Source organism: Hibiscus syriacus, unplaced genomic scaffold (genome assembly GCF_006381635.1).
Source record: "Hibiscus syriacus cultivar Baekdansim isolate YM2019G1 unplaced genomic scaffold, ASM638163v2 tig00110474_pilon, whole genome shotgun sequence".
NCBI lineage: Eukaryota > Viridiplantae > Streptophyta > Magnoliopsida > Malvales > Malvaceae > Hibiscus > Hibiscus syriacus.
The window spans coordinates 1,420,868-1,441,269 of record NW_024062753.1 but is presented as its reverse complement, the minus strand read 5'-3'; the positions used below and the strand labels follow the sequence as shown (position 1 = coordinate 1,441,269).

The following is a 20,402-nucleotide window of genomic DNA, read 5'->3' as shown; positions in this document are numbered from 1 at the left end:
CTAAGGATTAAGAATATAAATAGAAGCGCATGTGAAACGTGAAGATTTATCTGTAATCCTGAAATATTTTACAAACTTCTTAATCTACTGCCTATTCTCCTTTTCTATTCCTGTACTTTCTTTTCTGGTTACTGGTTCATGACAGATGGGTTCTTCCCTTTTCTTTTACTTGTTTTTCTTTTTCACGTTTGTTCTTTGTATCTATGTAATCTTTAGTGATTTCTTCAATTGTTAGATTTGCTGGTTACTATATTTTGTGAATATAAGACTGCAACTTTATATCTTCATTTTTTTTATATTTTAATAATTTTTAACGTGCGTCTGTTTATACTTTGTAACCGTTTTTTTTTTCATTTTTGTGTGTGATTAGGACATTTAAGTTAGTAGTTTCTGCAATTAGTGACTTTCGTTATCATATACACACACACATATAAAGAGTTAAACTTTGCTAATAAATCAGAAAATAAAGTGATATATGGGGTTATAGAAATACTTTGATTCATGAACAAGTGCAGCATAACCTACATTCTCTTATTAATTTCAATCAATTTTATTGGAGGGAGATTACCTATCTAGCCTTCGTATTCTGATTGTACTGATGCTTTCGAAGATCGTTGGGAGCCACTATCAGATGATACCTTGAAGGTCAACTTCGATGCTGCATTTACCAAGAGCACTAACTCGTCAGTTTCAGGAGTTGTTTCTGCAGGTTTACTTATGGCAGCTGGAACTTACTCGTTAACTCATATTCCTCACCCGGTTATTGCGGAAGCCAGAGCTTGTGGACATGCAGTTGAACTTCCGAAAGCTTATCTTTGAGGGTGACTCTCTAATTGTAATCAAGAAGCTCCAATCCACCTCAACACACCGTTCTCTAATCAGCATGATAATCAACAATATTCAGAGATTAAGACAAGGTTTTGATCAAGTTATACCCCCGACAGTGTAATAACTCTGCTCATACCATTGCCCAGTTTGGTCGTTGTTATACATCGAAATCTCTCTGGATTGAACAAGACCCTCCGGTGCTTGAAGAAGCTATTGAAAAGGATAGATGGTGGGTTGATCCAAGGGCGGATCCACTAAGCCCGGGGCTAAGTCACTTATTACTGGAGGTGGAAAATCGGTTTCTAGTCGTTCCTTTAAATAAACCAATTTAAAGAACTTTAAGCTTAGAAAACAAAACCGACCGACTTTTATTTATCAAAACCAACCTGGCCAGCTGAAATGACATAACTTTAGTTTGTTATTTCGTTTAATCAAGATACGACTTTGACTAGGAAAAATGGTATGTTGGATTGATTTTTTCTACTTTTATAAATAAATTTAAAAATTTAAAATAATTAATATACAAGTATATGCTTTGTCAGTTATATGATCGACAGAACAAAACTGGCCCTCTATTTGTTCTTGATAACTAATTAACAAGATAAATAATAAAATTGGACTGAGCATTTTAGGAAGTGGCCATTCATGTCTTTTTGACAGGTGAAAGTCCAAGTCGGAATTTTAATGAGTTAAGGCCGAGCCCACCGAAACAGACAGCGGTTGATGCAAATTGCCCAACTGTTATGATATACAAGAATCGACATTACATTATGCAGGGAAATTCTTTTGGTTTTTGTTGTCAGTCAAACAGATGAACGATGTACAAAGGGTATGGTTGGGCAGCAACATAAAATTAACACGCAAGAATCTCCGATTCAACATGAAAATACAAGACACGAATTTGTTGCATCAAAGCCCATTATCATTTTCATCATCATTCTTCCAATTCAGTTCTTTCACTGGCGACTCCTCCAGAACAGGAGGAATACAATCCACTTTGCATCGAATGGCCTGTCCAACCAACCAGATTTACATCAATACTACGATTTACATGTTTAATAAGAGTCTTGATTATTGAACAATAATCCTACGTGTTAATAATTTATCTGATAAACCATCTCAACAATACCATTTTTAGGTCATATGAAAATCAATACAATTCAATTATCAAACGGAACTATACAACAGAGTGCGTTATGCATCAACTGTCACAAGTGTTACTCAAATGCATACAAGAGATTGTACTAGTATTCAAAAGCGTTCAGAGTTACGCATAGAATCAAATCAAGCAGCGAAAATGTAACATTAAGGAGAAAATGAACAAATACCACCACTACATACCTTCTTGAAAAAGGTTGAATATGAATTATCCCAGATGAGTTTGTAGTTTCCAGCCTTGAATGTGCTGAAGTTTCCCTATATACATATACATACAATGGAAGAATTACAAGTCTCCTGAGGTAAACTTAACATTTCATAGCCAGTGCAGTAATCCAATAACTTACTTGATCCGACTCACAAAGCCGGTAAGGTAATATTTGCTGAATAATGATCAGAGATGCCCAAGATATTTAAGAATAGGTTAGAACAGAGATTCAAAAAGAGACAACAAAAATGACATCCACGACTGCAACTCAAGAAAATAAACCAGAACATCATCAAGCAACAAAGGAACTATATTTCTCAAACTTACTGTTTTTTCTCCACCATTATTTGTGTACTCCACACTAAATCCAATATCCTGCCACCATCAATGGAAAGTTCAAAAGAGTGAAAAGTGATCCAACATATTTTTATTTTATATAATAGCTTAATGAAACCTGAATGCAATGAAGGGGAGTGACATGCAGTAAGACGGGAGGTCACGGTGAGAGTTTTTTATTTTATTTATTGTGGGTGATTTGAAGATTTTATTAGCTAGTTTTGAATTGTTGAGATATCTTTAACACTACAAGTTTCCTTGGGAGAAATTTCCTACCATGCGTGAAGATAAAAACAGTTTTTAAATTTTAGGGTTCAAGTGAAGAAAATAGCTTTTAGAATATTTTCCTACTTTTTTTCTTATATGCACACACATATATTTAGAACAACTATAATTTAAAATAAAGAGAAGTATTATCATATACAATTATTTTATATTTGAAACCAAAAGACAAATACATGTAGTTTACATTTTGCTCAGCCAGATTTGACATGAGACATTCTTTATATATATATATACACACACATACACACACGCACACGCCTTCCATAGTATATTTTATTTTATATATTTTAAAATCCAGGAAAAATCAAGAGATCAAAAAAATTTGAGACAAGCATAGGGAAGAAGGAATAGCAAAACGGTGCTGAAATAAATAATCGACAAATTATTTTTGGAAAACAAATATATACATATATAAGTTTGTGACACAAGTAAAACTTCTACAATAGTAATAAATGCTAAAGAGCATTTACATAATTGTAGTTATAATTATATAACCAATTACTAGTTTTAGTTACTTTTTGAAATTTCTAAGAAATCCTTTGAGTAGGACTGCCATTTGTTACTTATTAGTAGTTTTAGTATTAAAACCAGAATATAATATCTTTTTCAATGAAAATTATTATTGTTTAAAATTTTTGATAAAATTGGTATTAACATATTTTAATACATAAAATTTAAAAAGAAATTTACTCGTTTAACAAAAAATTAAACCGGCAACAACACAGGAGTTAATTCTATTATTAGCTAACATCAAATGTTGAATGTCTTTAAATAGCATCCAACCAACATACTAAGTTATTTATGCATGATAGCACAAAATCATATTGAAAATAACCGGTAAGCTAGTGAACCGAAAGTTTCATTAAAGGTGCAGGAAAAAGTTATGACAATACCATGTTCATCTTGCCCTGCAGCAATGAGAAATCCAAAGCAATATATGAGTTGATCGACTCCACTGTCAATGAAATCTGTAAGCAATGCATCAGAAAGACAAAAAGGGAAAAAAGAGACAGGAAGTTAAGTTTTTTTTTTTCAAAATTCTTTTTCGTATGAATGTGTGTGTGTGAAGAACCCATATGCATAAGATTTGAGCAGCTTAAAAAGGTAAGTGAGTTAAGTAGACCATGTAACTTAGTCTCCTTTTGCAGGATGTGATATCAACACAAATGACACACACACATGCAATACTAGCTACCATGCATAGATAGGTTAGGCCAGGTAGTCGAATGTAGAGATGAATCAGCTTTACGAACAAACCTCATAACTTTTCCCGGAAGGAACAGTAATCTCCTTGTAATCATCTTTTTTCCTGGAAAAAAAACCAAAAGAAAAATCTATCTGAAGTGGGAAAACCGACACCAAGTTCAGGCAGACGTGGATGCTTACCTCATTTCTAACAAGCTGCCATCCTCTGCTGAAATAAAGAACGGCGAATTTGCAAAGACCTCACTGTAGATGCATATGTAAATAAACAAGTAGATAGTTTCATGCATCTGGATAATTAATCCAAACAGCTTATACTTCTGTAGTGATGGAGACCGCTTTAATAGTTAAATCAGCAGTGAGTGTCTAAAATTGGTTATGCAATCATTTCATCTTTGTTGCGAGTTCATGTAATTTCTATTGACACACAAAGTAGGACCAAGTCTGACTTTCATTTTGATAAGGTAGATAGCATACCAAGTGGCAGTTCAAAAATATCTTTCCGGACATACCCCACTGAAGTTGTGCAAGTAACAAGATTGTAATTTGTAGAAAGCAAGATCACATCTGATAAGCATTCAGTTTAGTATTCTGGTTTAAGACTCAAATGAGATAGCATGGTCATTTCTGATGGCCAGAAGATATATAATTAAATGTAAGGAAATGAGAAGTTGGCGGAACTGTTAAAACAAAACCCAGATAGCTGACAAAACATTATCTGTTAGACTTATCTCCCCCAAAACTATTAGAAACTAATGTGTGTCATTGTCACCATTGTTGATATAAAAGCATCATCATCATCAAGAAGAACATGTGATGATGTATACAACCCATATGAATCAAGAAATAAACAATACCTTAAAAAGTTTATGAACCTCTGAAGCTCGGAGGTGTAGACATCAACCGCTTCTTCCAAGACTGAAATCTGAAGCCTATTTCTGAAGACATGATATGGTAGAAAATCAACCAGAAGAAAGTATACCACTACCAGCTAGATGCTATAATCATATTTCTTGCTGTATTAAACTGTCCCTCGAGTCTAGTTCCACAATATGTAAAGAAACAAAAATAGAAATAACAGTGAAAATTAAATATGCATAGACTTGAGGATATCTCACGGTTTAAGAGCTTCAAATCTTCGCCATTCTAAAGAAAGAAAGAGACGGATAAAACGCACCATCCTTGTAAGGCTATACAAAGGGGGTCCATAGCGTTGCCGCTGCTCTTCCATGGGCCTATTTATAGGAAGATACTATTTTTCAGTCAAGCTTCTCACCAACTGCTAAATAGTCAATTCTAATTATTCTAAAAGGCAGACATGTAACTATTAATGTGTCAAAAAGGAAGGACTACATAAAATGAAAAGCACTTACCCATCATCATCATTTATTTGCCGAATAAAATCCAATAAAACCTTCAGAGAGGTTTAGAGAGCAGAAAAATATATTAGAACACCAGACAGAAGTAATTTTCCAGTATTAATCAAAAGTTTCATATGCATCTAACTTTGCAAGTTGTTATAGAGTGTGCAACTCAGTATCTCCACTTAAGGAAAAAATATTAATAAATCAAGCACAGCTACAGGCAGGAGAACAGTTTAATAGTGTGTTACATAAGAATTCCCAGAGGAGGAGAGATATGAGCGCGTTAGGTAGAGAGAGAGTGAGAGAAAAGTCAAAAATTTCCATTGATGCTGATGAGGAATGGACAGTGTTCATTGATAATCTTAACAAAAGTGTTTCCAGAGGGGTGTTAAGGAATTATTTTAGTCCTTATGGTCAGATCTTGAGGATTTTCATCCCTCGTTTTTTAGAAAAACCAAATTATAAATCTTCTACTTTTGCTTTCGTCCAATATGCTCGCGAGGAAAGTAGAAACAAGGCAATCCGGTTCGTGAATGGGAAGTGGCTTGATGGAAGAAGAGTCTCAGTAGGGATCGCTAAGTATCAAAAGGTTAAGAGAAGGGAAGCTGTGGAGGGGAAGAGAATGTTGGAAATCAGGTCTGAGATTAAAGATGCACCAGGATCGGGGAGGAGAGCTGTGTCGTTGAGAAACTTGAGAGATAACAGATCGTATAAGGATGTGGTGAACTCTGATTATGATTTGAGAAGGAAAACAGTATCAGGGGCAAACTTGCCGGGTAACAATCAGAGTGTTCCAACTGTGAGAAATGTTTGGGACATGCATATTCCATCAGATAATTCAGAATGGGTTAAACGTTCACTATCAGGGATAATGAAGTCTTCTTTTGAACATAACTCGGTGAAGAACGCTATAGAGTTAGAAGGCATGGAAGTTCAAGTTGTTAGATGGGGTTATGCATGGAATGCATGCATAATTACTTTCAACTCGGTGGAGGAGGCCTCACAGGTATGGATGAATAAAAAGGAAAAGCTGTTGTTATGCTTTGATTGGTTAGCCCCAGTTTTGAACGAGGATGGAGTACCGTCGGCACTTTGCCAGATTGAGTTATTTGGATTGCCTTTACTGTGTTGGAATGAGGCATTCTTAAGAAAGCTTACAAGGAAGTGGGGTCAGTTTCTATGTTTTACGGCAAAAGTTCTGCTCAGGGTGGAAAGACCTTATGATATTCCTGATAAAGTGACGATTGGTTCGTATGGTAGATCGTTCAAAGTTACGATCACTCTGGGATCTGTTTTGATTAAACCAGAGAAAGAAGCGGGAAGGAAGAAGATGGAGAAATTTTCAAAAAAGAGGAACAGTGGTTATGTCGTGTCAGAGGAGGGATCTGGCAGACATCCTACTCTGGCTGAAGACAGGGATGAGTCTGCAGAGGATGCTAGGCTTAAAGTCATTTCTTGGCTAAATTGTGGGCAGAACAGTGGAGTGAATGGAGTCAGTGGGGGACATGTCCAATCGAGTAAGTCAACAGCAGATAATTCTGATTGTGGGCTGTCAGGTTTCTTGGGAAATAAGACAAGTCAGAATGACAATCACTTGGGCTTGGGATTGAGAGATACAATTGATCCGGTAGACTCAGTGCAATCTGAGGAAAATGAGGCTGCATTATTTCGAAATAAAAAATGGGTTCCCAGTGGGCCAGCATTTAATCTTAAATGGGTTGGGGACAAGTTTGTCTTACAGCCCAATGCCAGTCCTGCAATTCACTTGAGTGCTGCTGATGAGGGGGAGGATAGGGGGTGAAAGTCAATTTTCAGGGGGGAAAGGAAGTGAATCCAAGTGAACAGGGAGATGTTATAAGAAAGCATAACTACATTGGTTCAAAAAGCCTGGAGGGGGACCACATTATTAGTTTGCAGATTGATAATGATGTAGAGGGGTTTAAATGTACAGTTGATAAATCGGAAGGTGGTAAGCAGATGGAGAAGGTTATGAATGATAATTTATGTAACTCTAATGAGGAAATCTTCTCAAGTTCGAGTACAAAGAATAGAAATAATGAGATTCAAGAGGGAAGTACTCCATGCCACAAGAAGATGACCAGTTTAAAGCAAAGGAAAGTCATCTAGTTCCTATTAATCAGCAGGATCAGTGTATTCCTCGGTCTAAAAGCCTTACTAATAAGCGAAAGTTGAGAATAGCCCCTCGTCGATCAGGAAGTGTTTGCTCGGATACTGAAGTGTCTATCAGCTTCTATGATTGAGTCTATAGAAAGGTTCTTTGAAGTAAGGTCAGGGAGTCAGTGGAGCAAGTCAGGGAGGTATCTCAGTCTTCCCAATCTTCTGTTAAAGCTAGGATTGAAGCTGCTGCTACTAGGGAGGTCTGTGAAATGTTGGGGATCACCTTTAAAGGGGGGCAGCAATTATTAGAGGAGGAGATTTTTAGGATGGAATTGAAGGGGTCTTCTCAATGACCCTGATGGTTTCTTTGGTTTGATGTGGAGTTTATGATTGTCAATTTTATGTCTAAGTTAAAATTAATCACATGGAATATTAGAGGTCTTGGGAGAAGAGAAAAAATAAGAGCAGTGGCCAGACTCGTTACTAGAGAGAAGCCGTCTATCCTATTCTTACAGGAGTCAAAACTGAATGTCTGTAAAAGCAATTTATGGAGGAGGTTAGGAGGTAATCTATTGAAAGGTCATGTCTTTCTTCCAGCTGAGGGTTCTGCAGGAGGTCTGATAAGTTTGTGGAATGAGAGTGTTTTTGTGGTCAATGCCGAACATAAACATAGCAGATTCATAGCATTATCAGGAAAGTTCAAGCTGTATAATTTTGATTGTGTTTTAATAAATGTATATGGTCCAGCAGTAGAAGCGGATAAAGAGGAATTCTTTAGGGAGCTGATGTGTTTTGTGCAGTGTTTAAACCTGCCAGTCTGCATAGGAGGGGATTTTAATGCTTATTTGGATACAGAGGAGAAATGCGGTGTAGCTCAAAACTGGCATTCCATGGATTTGTTTAGATCCTTTGTTCAACATTTTAATCTTATGGATTTACCATTAGTTGGAGGAAGATATACTTGGTGCAACAACATAGAGTCTCCTACTTGGGTAAGGCTTGATCGGTTTATTATCAGTGGTTCTTTCCTAAATCAATTTCCTAATATGATCCAAAAAATGTTCCCAAATCCCTTTCGGATCATAATCCTGTGGTGTTAGTAGAAGAATGCAACAATTGGGGACCAAAACCTTTTCGATTATACAACTATTTGTTAGAGGAAGACTAGTTTGTTGAGTTGATTGAAAATTCATTGTCTACTGTGAAGGCGAATGGTCGAAGGGGTCTATTTTCTCTACTTCGAGGAACAAAGTAGAAGATCAGGGATAGGCCTTTTTCGACTCAAAAGGGCATTTCTGAAAAAATTTCTCAACTAGAAAACTTGATTAATGATCTGGAATTCAAATTGCAAGGAGGGATTTCCATTCAAGAAAGGGATTTGTTGATTCTGTCCAGGAATGAATTATGGAAGTTGCATAGGAGGGAAGAGAGTATTTGGTTACAAAGATCAAGATTGAAGTGGATCAAGGATGGGGATAGGAATACAAAGTTTTTCCATTTAACAGCATTAAATAGAAATAGAATGAATACAATTTTGGCCCTGAGAGTGGCTGATGAAGAAATTTCTGATCCGGAGAAGCTGAAAAAATTTGCCTTTGAGTATTTTAAGGAGAACCACAGCTCTAAAAATACGCTGGAGGTAGAGGACATTAATCTCAATTTCATGACATTATCAGAGGAGCGGAAAAATGGACTTGAGGTACGGTTTTCAGAACATGATGTTAGGGAAGCAGTGTTTCACTCGGACAGCTCCAAAGCCCCGGGTCCATACGGCTTCACGATGGGTTTCTTTAAAAAATTCTGGCCTGTTTTGAAGGATCATTTAATAAAGTTTGTGGATGACTTTCACAGAGGAATGAGTTGGGAGCATGGGGTCAACCATGCTTTCATTACTTTGATTCCTAAAAAACTCAACCCTGAAGTTATTGAAGATTACAGACCAATTAGTCTTGTTGGAAGTTTGTACAAAATTATCTCTAGAATCTTATCGAGGAGATTGGTTTCTGTTATTAAAGTTTTGATTAGCCTATTGCAGTTCGCCTTTATTTCGGGTAGGCAGCTCATTGATTGCGCTTTTATGGCAAATGAATCTATAGATTACTGGAGGAAAAAAGGTAGGAAATGAGTTGTTTTTAAAGTAGATTTTCGCAGAGCCTTTGACTCAGTGGAATGGCCAATTATTTTGAGGTTATTGAAGATAATGGGTTTTGAAGACAAATGGATTTCTTGGATGGATTATTGTATTTCTTCTGCTTCAATTTCAGTCCTAATTAATGGTTCCCCTACTCAAGAATTTCAGATGGGCAAAGGGCTGAGACAAGGTTGTAGTCTATCTCCTCTTCTGTTTAATATTGTTGGTGAGCTATTGAACTTAATGTTGAGTAAGGCTGCTACCCTTGGTCTTTTTGAAGGATTCAATATTGGTATTGAAGAGAATCTTTTTAAGTTGACTCATCTGCAGTTTGCAGACGACCTAATCTTATTTTGCAGAGATTCTTCAACTCAAATTTTGAATTTAAAGAGAGTATTGAGGGTATTCAATTTAATTTCAGGGCTTCATCTTAATCTATCCAAGAGTAAATTGTTTGGTGTTAATGTGACAGAGGACAGATTAAAAGATTTAGCACTGGAAGCAGGTTGTGGAGTGGGATCTTTTCCTATGACTTATCTAGGTCTTCCGATAGGAACAAAGAAAAATTCAGAGTTATTGTGGGAACCAGTTTTACATAAAGTTTTCACCAGATTAGCAGGGTGGAAAGCTGCTTCTTTATCGTTGGCTGGAAGATTGGTGTTGATAAAATCGGTATTGTCCTCCTTACCTATTTTTTACCTCTCCATTTTCAAAATTCTGTTTAAGGTCAATCAGAAAATTAACTCAATATTGGCAAGATTTCTTTGGGGTGAAGAATCTGACAAGAAGAGGGTTCATTGGGTGAATTGGAGTACGGTTTGTCAACCATTGGAAGAAGGAGGCTTAGGAGTATTGAACTTAAGTATGATTAATAGAGTTTTGCTAGGGAAATGGGTTTGGAAGTATGCAAATGACAAAGATTCTCAATGGAAAAAACTGATTTGTTGTATTCATAATGTCAGTATGGACTCTCTGTCTATAGGCAAGGTTGTTTCTCTTCAAGATTCATGGGTGTGGAGAGGTATTCGGAGTAACTATGAGAAAAAGGACGAGATTGGGGATTGTTTGAGATCCAAATCGAAGATCCAAGTGGGGAATGGTAGGTCAATTGATTTTTGGAATGATATTTGGGTTAATGGATCTACTCTTAAGATTCAATTTCCTAGAATCTATGCTCTGTCAACTAACAAAAGGGGAAAATTGGTTGAATTTGGTGGATTTGTAGCTAATGGTTGGGTTTGGAACATTCAGCTAAGGAGAAATCTTTGTGACTGGGAATTGGATCAGTGGCTTTCCTTAATGCTTTTGATTGACAACATAACACCGAATGAATCAGTGGATGATTTTCTGGGGTGGTCGGGGAAAGGGGATGGTTTGTTCTCGGTAAAATCCTGTAGAATGACTATCTCAAGCAGAACTGGAGGTCATTTTCAATGGAAGAAATGGGTGTGGTCCGGATTAACTCCTCCTCGAGTGGAAACATTTCTATGGCAGTTTACTCATCAGAAATTGGCGGTAAGAGTGGAATTGAAGAAAAGAGGGGTCAATCTAGAAGATGTTTTATGCCCTTTTTGCCACAAATATGAGGAATCAATTCGTCATCTGTTTTTTTCATGCTCGGTTGCAGAGGAGTTGTGGTATAGATTTTTAAGGTTTGGGACATCTCTTCGATCATGCCCCAAGATCCTCCTTCCTTTCTTTGCTCTTGGTCTTATCTAAGGGAGTGTTCTAATATTTGGAAGTTCATTCCAGGTGTTGTTCTATGGTCTATTTGGAAAGCTAGGAATGCAGTGGTTTTTGAAAACTGGACATTAGATAATTCATCCCTATTCTTCATTTCCAGGTTTAGGTTGGCTAAATGGTTTTAGCGAAATTTCCTCATGCTAATATTCAAGTTGACCTACTAGTAGGGGATCCATCGCTTGCAGACAATTTGCCTATAAAATCCTACAATAAGGAGAAGGTTCTTAACTGGTCTCCGCCTCCTTCGAATTTCTTTAAATTCAATGTTGATGGTGCGGTAAGAGGTGATGGGCTGCAGCGAGGTATTGGAGGAGTCTTGAAAGATTCAGATTGTTCTACTTTATATACCTTTTCTTTTGCGGTGGGACCTGGTCCTCCTATGTTAGCTGAACTAAAAGCTATTAAACAAGGGATTGATCTATTCATTTCTTCCGAATGGGCTCTGAAGGGAAGACTAATCCTTGAGACAGATTGTAAAACAGCAGTTGACTGGATTTTGATGCCATTTTCTGCCCCTACTTTTTTCAATACTTTAGTTGGGGAAATTGAGGCCTTAGTTTCTGCTAGGGGTATTATTGTTAGATGGATTCCTAGGGCATGCAATTGGGAGGCTGATAAGCTAGCTAAAGAGGGTATTGGTTGATGTTTGAGCTTTATGGTTGTTTTGGTTTGTATTTTATTTCGGACAGTTTATTTAGTAAGCTATAATCTTATGTAAACATGGTTTTAATATAATGAGGTACTCTTTTCCTCCTTCCGCTAGTTGCCTCTTTCACAAGAGTCAACTATGAGGGAGGTTTTTAATGAGACCTCCTATTCCTATCAAAAAAAAAAGTGTGTTACATAAACTATTCTTCACATTAAACACTAATGACATGACTAAAGAGTATAGACCAGACAAGTAAGCTAGAAGATATTCAGATAAAAGTTTGAATCAACAAAGGATGGAAGGAAACGGTTTATTATTCATCAAAGAATTAAAGGAATGTATTATCATCTGCAGGAAACAGGAAAAATTGCATAGTTGAACGCTGAGAGATTACATAGGACAATATGCATGCAAACTAACAGCATGATTTGTTCATATATGGAGTACCTTTTATATGGAAATAGATTCGAGGAGAGCGCTATTTTTCCATTCCATTCAAAGAATGGGAGTAGAGTAGTAAAGTAGTAATACTATTATTACTAATGTTGACTAAAATCAAGGAATACAAAATAATTAAACAAAAATATCATTGTAAAATTCTGTTATTTTACTTATACCACATAAGAAAATGGAAAAGAAAGGGTCAAGGGAACATTATCCAAATAACAGTGTCCCTACTATATTGCTGCTTCTACAGAATAGCCATTTCACGAACGAAACAAAGAACTACTCTTCAAACTATCAATTTCCATCAAACAGATTGTGACAGTCCAAATGATGTCAAAGGCACATTCAACAAGCAAAGAAGACAAACCTGTGGAACTCCAACCAAGTACTTCACAAGGGTTTTATAGACACCTGTTGCAGAACCAAGCTGCACTAGCTGTCTCCTCCTGATATGGTGTTTCATAATCACAGAATTAGACTCTTCCTTCATTACATATTAAAACTCGCAAAAAGGAAAACAATGGTGGCTCACCTTTCCATTTGTTGTTTCCATAGCAAAGCATATCGGTCACGTATGCTTCCACCAGAATTAATCAGAGCATCTACCTCTGCTTGCTTATTCCTCTCTGATCTCTCCTTTTGTTGTCTGATGAGTGTTCCTCGAAAATCTTGAGGCATGTAGGTCATAACTTCAACCCAAAGAAAATGCATCAGTTGATCATACAATATCTCCGCAACAATGAATGTCATCTGATAGGTCAAAAACACATACTTGTTTGCAGTGCACACTGTCGAATAAAAATTACGTTGGCTCTTGCCAAACATAGAAAATTCCCAAAGATGTGATAATTTAAAGCTATAGGATGTAAAGTATATAAATAGATAGAGCAATATGTCAAGCAAAGGGTATCAACCCTTGACAAAGCAAAATTGTACATAATGCCAACATCTTGCACCACATTCAATCAATGCTTCTTATAAGAACAAAAAAATAAAAAAAACAATGAACCACTTATGTAGGAGCTTTGATAATGGAACCCTCCGAAGCTATCCTTTGGCATGGTCATCATAATTCAATTTTTTCGGGAAAAAAAGGAATCAAGAAAAAGAAGAAGTCTATCATTTTTTCCTGTTGAGAGACCAAAATTCAGCTTGGTTTAAATCTTCTGAGATATTGAACTAAATTAAGTAGTGCACACTCCTGAAGTACACCTTCCAAATAACTGTGAGAATAAAAATGGAAGAACAAGCATTTAGAAACCCTCCTTGTCTCTACCAAGAGAAACAGATCTCTGAAAGCTCCTTCATAGGCACCGTCACACAAAGGGAAATGCCAAAAGAAACAGATCTTTTACTCCCAACATCAGCAAGAGAACATGAATTCATTAACTGCAATCTCCCTAATTCACTTCCAAAAAGTGCAACACTTCTAGAAATTCATTGAGAACCAGCAAGTTCACATACACTAATCAGACAGTTTTTAATTTCACCTGACCAATATTAAACCTTAGAAGAACATTGATGTGAAAAATAAAATAGCATCACTCCTTGTGATGCTCAGATATTAAAATGAAAAAATTATTTGAAGTAACAGCAAGTGTCGCACATTGGCACTTCTTTTTATGCTAAACCTGTAAAACACAGATAGATCATAACCCCATCATCCAACACCCTGAGCATGACTTGGATACATAAGTGGAAGAACTCAGCCTGAAGCCGTCATTCACCAAAGGAAAGACAAAAATAAAAGAGAGGGGTTTAACAACTGTTTGACTTCTGGGGCTTATATTAGAGATGAAAACTTGAATGACGTGATTCAGGGAAGCAGTAACACCACAACCTTGGTGAAGATGGAGAAATGAGTTTCTTATAGTGCGGAGACAAACTATAAATTTGGGTAAGGCCAGGTGAATTTTTAATTGAAAGATTCATAAGTTTATTCCAGTATAGGTTCTATGGGGGATAAAGAGATTGAGCCAGATTAATTTGAATTATATAAAATCAACAATTAAGAATTTGTTATGAAAATAGCTTTTTAAAATGAATTTATATGATATGAGGGACCTTTAACAGTATTTCAGTTGATTTTTAATTCGAAGTCGATGACAACGAAAATAATTCTTATATAAGACCATTTATTGCCATAGCCACTATCAGCCATGTCTATATCCTAAACTTTCAAAAATAGCTGTAACTCAACGTCTGTACTGTATGGTGGTACCCATACCTGTTATCCTATGCTTCCGGTTGTTAAATAAAGGCAAAAGGAAGGAATAGAACTAAAGTACAAAGGAAGTATATGATAAAAAAATGCTAAGAAACAATGGAAAATGCTTTCTCATCCTATAGGACCTTATTAAGTTCCACCTCTTTGACCTCTCTTAGCCATCCTCTTCATGATCTAGACTCTACAAAGCAACCCAATTATCCAAATAATCAATGAAATTCACACTGTACACAACAAAAGTTTCTTCATATTAGTAACAGATCAAACATTCATGGTGCCATTACATCTTCTTGAGATGTCATTTACACTAACATGAGATTAATCTTTTAATGAAAGGTGGGTCCTAACTTCCATGACCACATCATGCCTACAAAGAAGCTTCACTCCCTAAAATTAAAATTCCCCTTGACAACTTCTTAAACCAATTATAGCCTTAAAAAAAGAAAAAGAAAAAGAAATAACAATTATAGTCATTACTGTACTCAACCACACATGTCCCAAAATGATGCCAGCAGCACCTAGCTAGCATCATGATCATCTATGCACAAGGTATGAACCATAATGTCAGTACTCTGCAGTAACTTATTTCACAACAGGTTAATAGCTATAAGTCTTCACACCCAATCCACTAGCAGAAATTAATAGCGTTAATCAAAGAATGTAGTCCAAATCCAAATGAGTACACCTGGAAAATTCCCCAACTAAGCAAATGAATATGAAACAGTAAAATTCTTGAATAACTCTTAACCATTTTAACTAGTTTAATTTTGGTATCTAACCTAATTGTTCTAACTGAATCCTTGACCTTATTAAATTAGCAACCAATTTGGTCCTTCCAAAACCAACGGACTATAAACCAAGAGCAACACATCAACCCATGTGGCATTTGAAGGAAAGTAAAAAATCCATCCTTAAGAACTCCATATCAAATGCAAAAGGAAGACAAGTTGGAGAATTAGCAATTATCATGGTTACTTAGTACGAAGTTACAGAAAAAGCTTTGAAACAAAATTTTATTTGAAATATAATAACTCAGATACAATGTTTACACCCACATAAACAAGCCTAAGAATTTTGCATTCATTCAAGCATCCATAATTAACACACAAACAGAGCGGACCTGTGTTGAATATTCGTTCTGAGTTTCTTGATTGGAAAGACTCCAATATCCTCAGAGTTGTCTGAAGTTTATCCTTGAGCTTCCCAAGAACAGTAGAAAATTCTGCAACCTCAGATGTTGATGACTGCTGAAGCTGCAATAACAAAGCAGTTATGTGATAAATTAGAAATGAACAGAAGTGTTATAAACTATGGTAAGGAAAAAAATGCAGAAGTCAATTTTGAGGGAACTTAAAATGCAATAAAATATAAAATAATATATATATGACAATATGTATGTATGTCCAAAACTAAGGGGGGAAATTAGATAGGAAAAGTTCATGTTTCTTACAACAGGAGGCCAGTGAGGTCTTTCAAGTAGAAACAGAATTTCTTCAATATGTTCTCTATTTTTCCACATGTTCTCATCCATTTTATGCGGAGGCTTACTGTCAGCTTCTTGTATTAATAAGCTTTCACCTAGAGCATCAAAGAAGAGAGAAAATGGCAAACACATAATCGTTCCCTTGGGATTGAATCGTGTCATGTTATCATAATTGTTCCATAGGAAGAAAAGCAAACCCTGTGATCTTATTTATGTTATCTATAAGCAATAGGATTATGGTTATGCTTTTGATTTTTCTCTAGCCTCTGCTTTAGAACATCTTTAAGAAGAAGCAAGCACGCTAGCAAATAACACAAAGTCATGCAGATAAAAGAGGAAGCAAATATCTTCAACAAACATTCTTCGTTTCAGAGATAAATATTTAATAGTTAGTTAAATAAACCCTGAATAAATTTTGGATATAATTGTTTATAACCCCAAATAGAAACAAGTTCTCATACTTTTACTTCCTTGCATTATTTTTTCCTAAATTTCCGATTTTCAATTTCCAATCCGAAGAGTACGGAAAAAATACAGGAAAGTTATGGTAATAGCAATAGCTAATAACTCTAAAATAAAATAAACATTAAAACACCTTCAGTCGCGGAAAGCCTTCGATCAAATCCTGGCCGAAAGATCGAATCTGAGAGGAAAGACGAGATACATCATCGGGGAGTGGATCGAATGGGTACTTGTCGTAGTAAGTTGCGAGAAACGTCCTTGTTATGGGCACCAGACCCCCCGTTGAAGCCATTAAAAAAATTACTAATATTTCTGATAACTGCGAACCGTGTTGGCTATTAATATAGAATCAAAGAAGGCTCAATAGTTTTGTATTTGGTTGGATTTAAATGGAATGTATCTTCTTCGCCAGTAAGATTAACAGGCAAGCAAATTTCACCGCTACCAATCATGAGTTGGGTAGGTCGATTTGACGGGCTACTTTCCCAATACTATTTTGTTAAGTTTTTATACTATTAAAAGTTATAAAATAATTCTCTAACTGTTTATTATGTTCTAAATTCATCATTTTCCGTTAAAAAATTAAAGACAGTCAGAATTAGATGTCAACATGTTAATTGAGAGATGATATTTGTTTGATATTATTAGATCATATTTTATTATTTCTTAATTAACAGGTTAACGTCCAGCTCAGATTGTCATCAATTTTTTAACGGAAAAATATAAGTTTGAAACATAATGAATAGTCGAATGACTATTTTGTAAATTTTAATAATTGAGACTCAACAAAGCAATACCTTATAGTCAATAGATTATTTTGTATCTCTTAATAACTAGAGGACTCAATAAAATAATATCATATAGTCAATGAACCATTTATATATTTTACCCAAAAATAAACTACACAATATATCATCAAACTGTTAAAAAAATTATTTTGATTCTTGAAAAAATATTTACAAATTAGTCACTATTTATTCATAGTCAGATTTACAAAAATAAGGAATTAAAATAATAAATTTTAATAATTAAATGATCAATTATGTAATTAAGGTTATATAATATGATGTAGGTGTGCAATTTACAACTATAGCAGCAATATCTTTAGAGAATGAGTCTGTATGGTTTTAAAATATAAAGGTTATTTTCATTTTCTTAGAAAATAAAAAACATTGAAGAAAATATATTTGATTGTAAAATTAAAAAAACAAAAATAAGTGAAAATATGAAATATAAAATATAAAAATAAATATGTTTTCAATATTTTCATTGAAATATTTTGAAATTTTAAAAAATGGTAAAACACAAAATATAGATTTTTATGATACTGTAATTACTGAAAATGTTTCTATATATTACAGGCGAAAACTTTCAAACCTCAACTGGTTGACATGAAAAATTGTATGAATCTTTGAATATAATATCTTTGGTTGAGTAATTGCTAATTTACCACGCCTTCATGACTTTGAAAAAAATAATAAGAATTAGGATATTCATTTTTGAAAGTATTTTGTAATTTAACACGTTTAGGATATTAAACATATTATAACTTTAAAGGTTTGAAAATTACTTTTTTTATGTGTACAATTTTTCAACCAGATCCAACTGAGTTATTCGCCACTTAGGTCCATAATCCATAAATGAAAACAAACATAAACATGAATGCACAATCAACTTGATTGATCAATGATCCAGCAGCCAGCTATGATTTGCCAAAAAATGAAAAGGAAAATTATGAAATAAGTAACTTTTCGGTGCTTAAAAGAGCATTGCATCCATAGAAGCCAGAACATTGAAACCTTTCTTGCATTGCAAGGGAAAAGAGATGGAACTCCCCTTTTTCCTATCCTCTTCTCAACTGTCAAAGGCTTTGTTGTGAAACAAGCCTTTTCTCGACTTTGGAGAATCGGCTGGTGAATCGTCCCAATATCCTCGAGTTTTCATGGAAAAATGGGCAAACTCCAGCCTCGTCGCACCGTTTCCTCACCCTTACTGTCTTGTCTTACATCTCTTTCACCTTCATTCTCTCCCAGGTATCTCGGCCTTCCCTTTCACGCCCACTCCTGAAATCAATCGCAGCACTCCACAACATGTTCCTCCTCACCCTTTCTTTCGTTATGGCCCTTGGCTGCCTCGTTTCCATCTTCTCACAGGTGCCTAACTTCAACATCCTGGTTTGCTTCCCCAGAGGGACATCACCATCGGGACCTCTCTTCTTTTGGGCATATATCTTCTACCTCTCCAAGATTGTTGAATTCATGGACACCCTATTGATCATCCTCAGTGGATCCATGAAAAGGTTATCGTTTCTTCACGTATACCATCACTCCATGGTGGTGATCATGTGTTACATCTGCCTAGACAGCGTTCAGTCTTCCTTCTCGGTGGTGCTCGTCACCAACTGCGTGGTGCATGTGGTCATGTACACCTATTACTTGATGTGCACACTCGGGATGCGCCCCAGATGGAAGAAAACGGTGACCGATTTTCAACTTATGCAATTCTGGGCAAGCTTTTTAATCATGGCCATGCTTATCTTCTACCACTTCACCGCTGCGGGCTGCTCCGGAATTCTGAGTTGGTGCTTCAATGCAGTCTTCATCCTCTCTCTTCTGTACTTGTTCTCAGACTTTCATGCCAAGAATTACCCCAACAACGCCAAGGTCTTCAAGGGTAACTAGACACCCATTTAATCTGTAGGCAATATTGTTTAAGAGTGATTCAGCTTAAGCAGGGGGGAAAATGATATCGCAAAAGTGTAGCATAATAATTTTCTTTTACTATTTCAATTCTTCAGTATGCATGTATCTTAATATCATTTAATTCAAGAGTTTAATAGTTTATTTATTATATGTTCTTTAATTAATGTATGATTCAGCAGGTATATGCTTGCAATTATATTCTATATCTAAGAAGTGAATTTTGGAATTAGGAAGTGATTAAATGGATGAATAGTTGTATAGTGAAGTTTAAATCAAGGCAGAAATGAAAATTGATGTCGCTGTCTACAATGAATATGGTACGCGGGTGAGTAAATAAGTGTGTCAGGAGGATGTTTGGTGTTGTTCCCGTTGTCCTTTTAATCGTCAATATCTTATTTAAGATTGCAAGCTTTTGTCATTTTCATTACACTAACTTTATGTTGGGTAAAAATATTATAAATCCATAAATATATTAAATCATTAAAAATATGATACATGAATTTTCTATATATATATATATATATATATATGTGTGACTAAATAATTCGAGTTAGAAAGGAGGTCGGCCATGACAGACATACTGGCTGAGTTAGAAAAAAAGAAGAAAAGTAGGAAAAACGATTTTGGGACTAATTACTCATAGGTCCCTAAATTATTAGTAAAAGTCAATAACTTTATCACACGTCATCATAACTTTTTAATTTCTTTAGATTTTAAAATTTTAATAAATAATTATTTAGATTTTTTTATTTTTTATTTCTTAAAGATCATTTAAATTGTTGTAAGATATATTGGAATAATGATATAATGTATAAAGGTTAAGTGTTATTCTTTTCATTTATTTGTATCTAGTTTAGTTTGATTTTTATTTAATATTTTACATCAATTACTTTTTTTAATAAAAAAATTGTGTGTCTTGTTTTTAATAGTTCGTATTTTTTAATGAAGAAATACTGGATTTTTATTCGCCACTATAAAATCAGCTGTAACTCAGATTCTTTAGGTCTAGAGATTTACTGGTAGATCGATTTGATTCTAAAGAATATATAATCAATGCA

The 20,402-nt window shown here is 35.2% G+C and overlaps 1 protein-coding gene and 1 pseudogene across 2 annotated transcripts; one reads left to right on the top strand and one right to left on the bottom strand.

Annotated features, from left to right (window-relative positions):
- Positions 1-1,492: 1,492 nt before the first annotated feature.
- Positions 1,493-17,113, bottom strand: LOC120128084. Of its 2 annotated transcripts, XM_039145870.1 has the most exons (16): positions 16,786-17,113; positions 16,378-16,385; positions 16,148-16,275; positions 15,818-15,950; positions 13,003-13,159; positions 12,838-12,916; positions 5,392-5,432; positions 5,137-5,253; positions 4,876-4,956; positions 4,202-4,264; positions 4,073-4,124; positions 3,709-3,783; positions 2,522-2,569; positions 2,334-2,369; positions 2,170-2,244; positions 1,493-1,839 (listed from the first exon to the last, which is right to left on the bottom strand). In XM_039145870.1, exons 1-16 carry the CDS (start codon positions 16,932-16,934, stop codon positions 1,738-1,740), a joined length of 1,344 nt encoding a protein of 447 aa, XP_039001801.1. In that variant the 5' UTR covers positions 16,935-17,113; the 3' UTR covers positions 1,493-1,737. The 2 variants fall into 2 exon arrangements, with proteins under 2 accessions (XP_039001801.1, XP_039001800.1); XM_039145869.1 differs by lacking the exon at positions 16,378-16,385 and having other exon boundaries at positions 16,776-17,113.
- On the top strand, positions 17,032-19,398 carry LOC120128134 (annotated as a pseudogene).
- Positions 19,399-20,402: the final 1,004 nt, after the last annotated feature.

Coding starts and splice junctions, on each gene's coding strand:
- LOC120128084 (XM_039145870.1), bottom strand. CDS start 16,934: ATGGCTTCAACGGGGGGTCTGGTGCCCATAACAAGGACGTTTCTCGCA. Junction 15,951..16,147: donor GACCTCACTGGCCTCCTGTT/GTAAGAAACATG, acceptor TTGTTATTGCAG/CTTCAGCAGTCATCAACATC. Junction 5,254..5,391: donor CAAATAAATGATGATGATGG/GTAAGTGCTTTT, acceptor TCCTATAAATAG/GCCCATGGAAGAGCAGCGGC.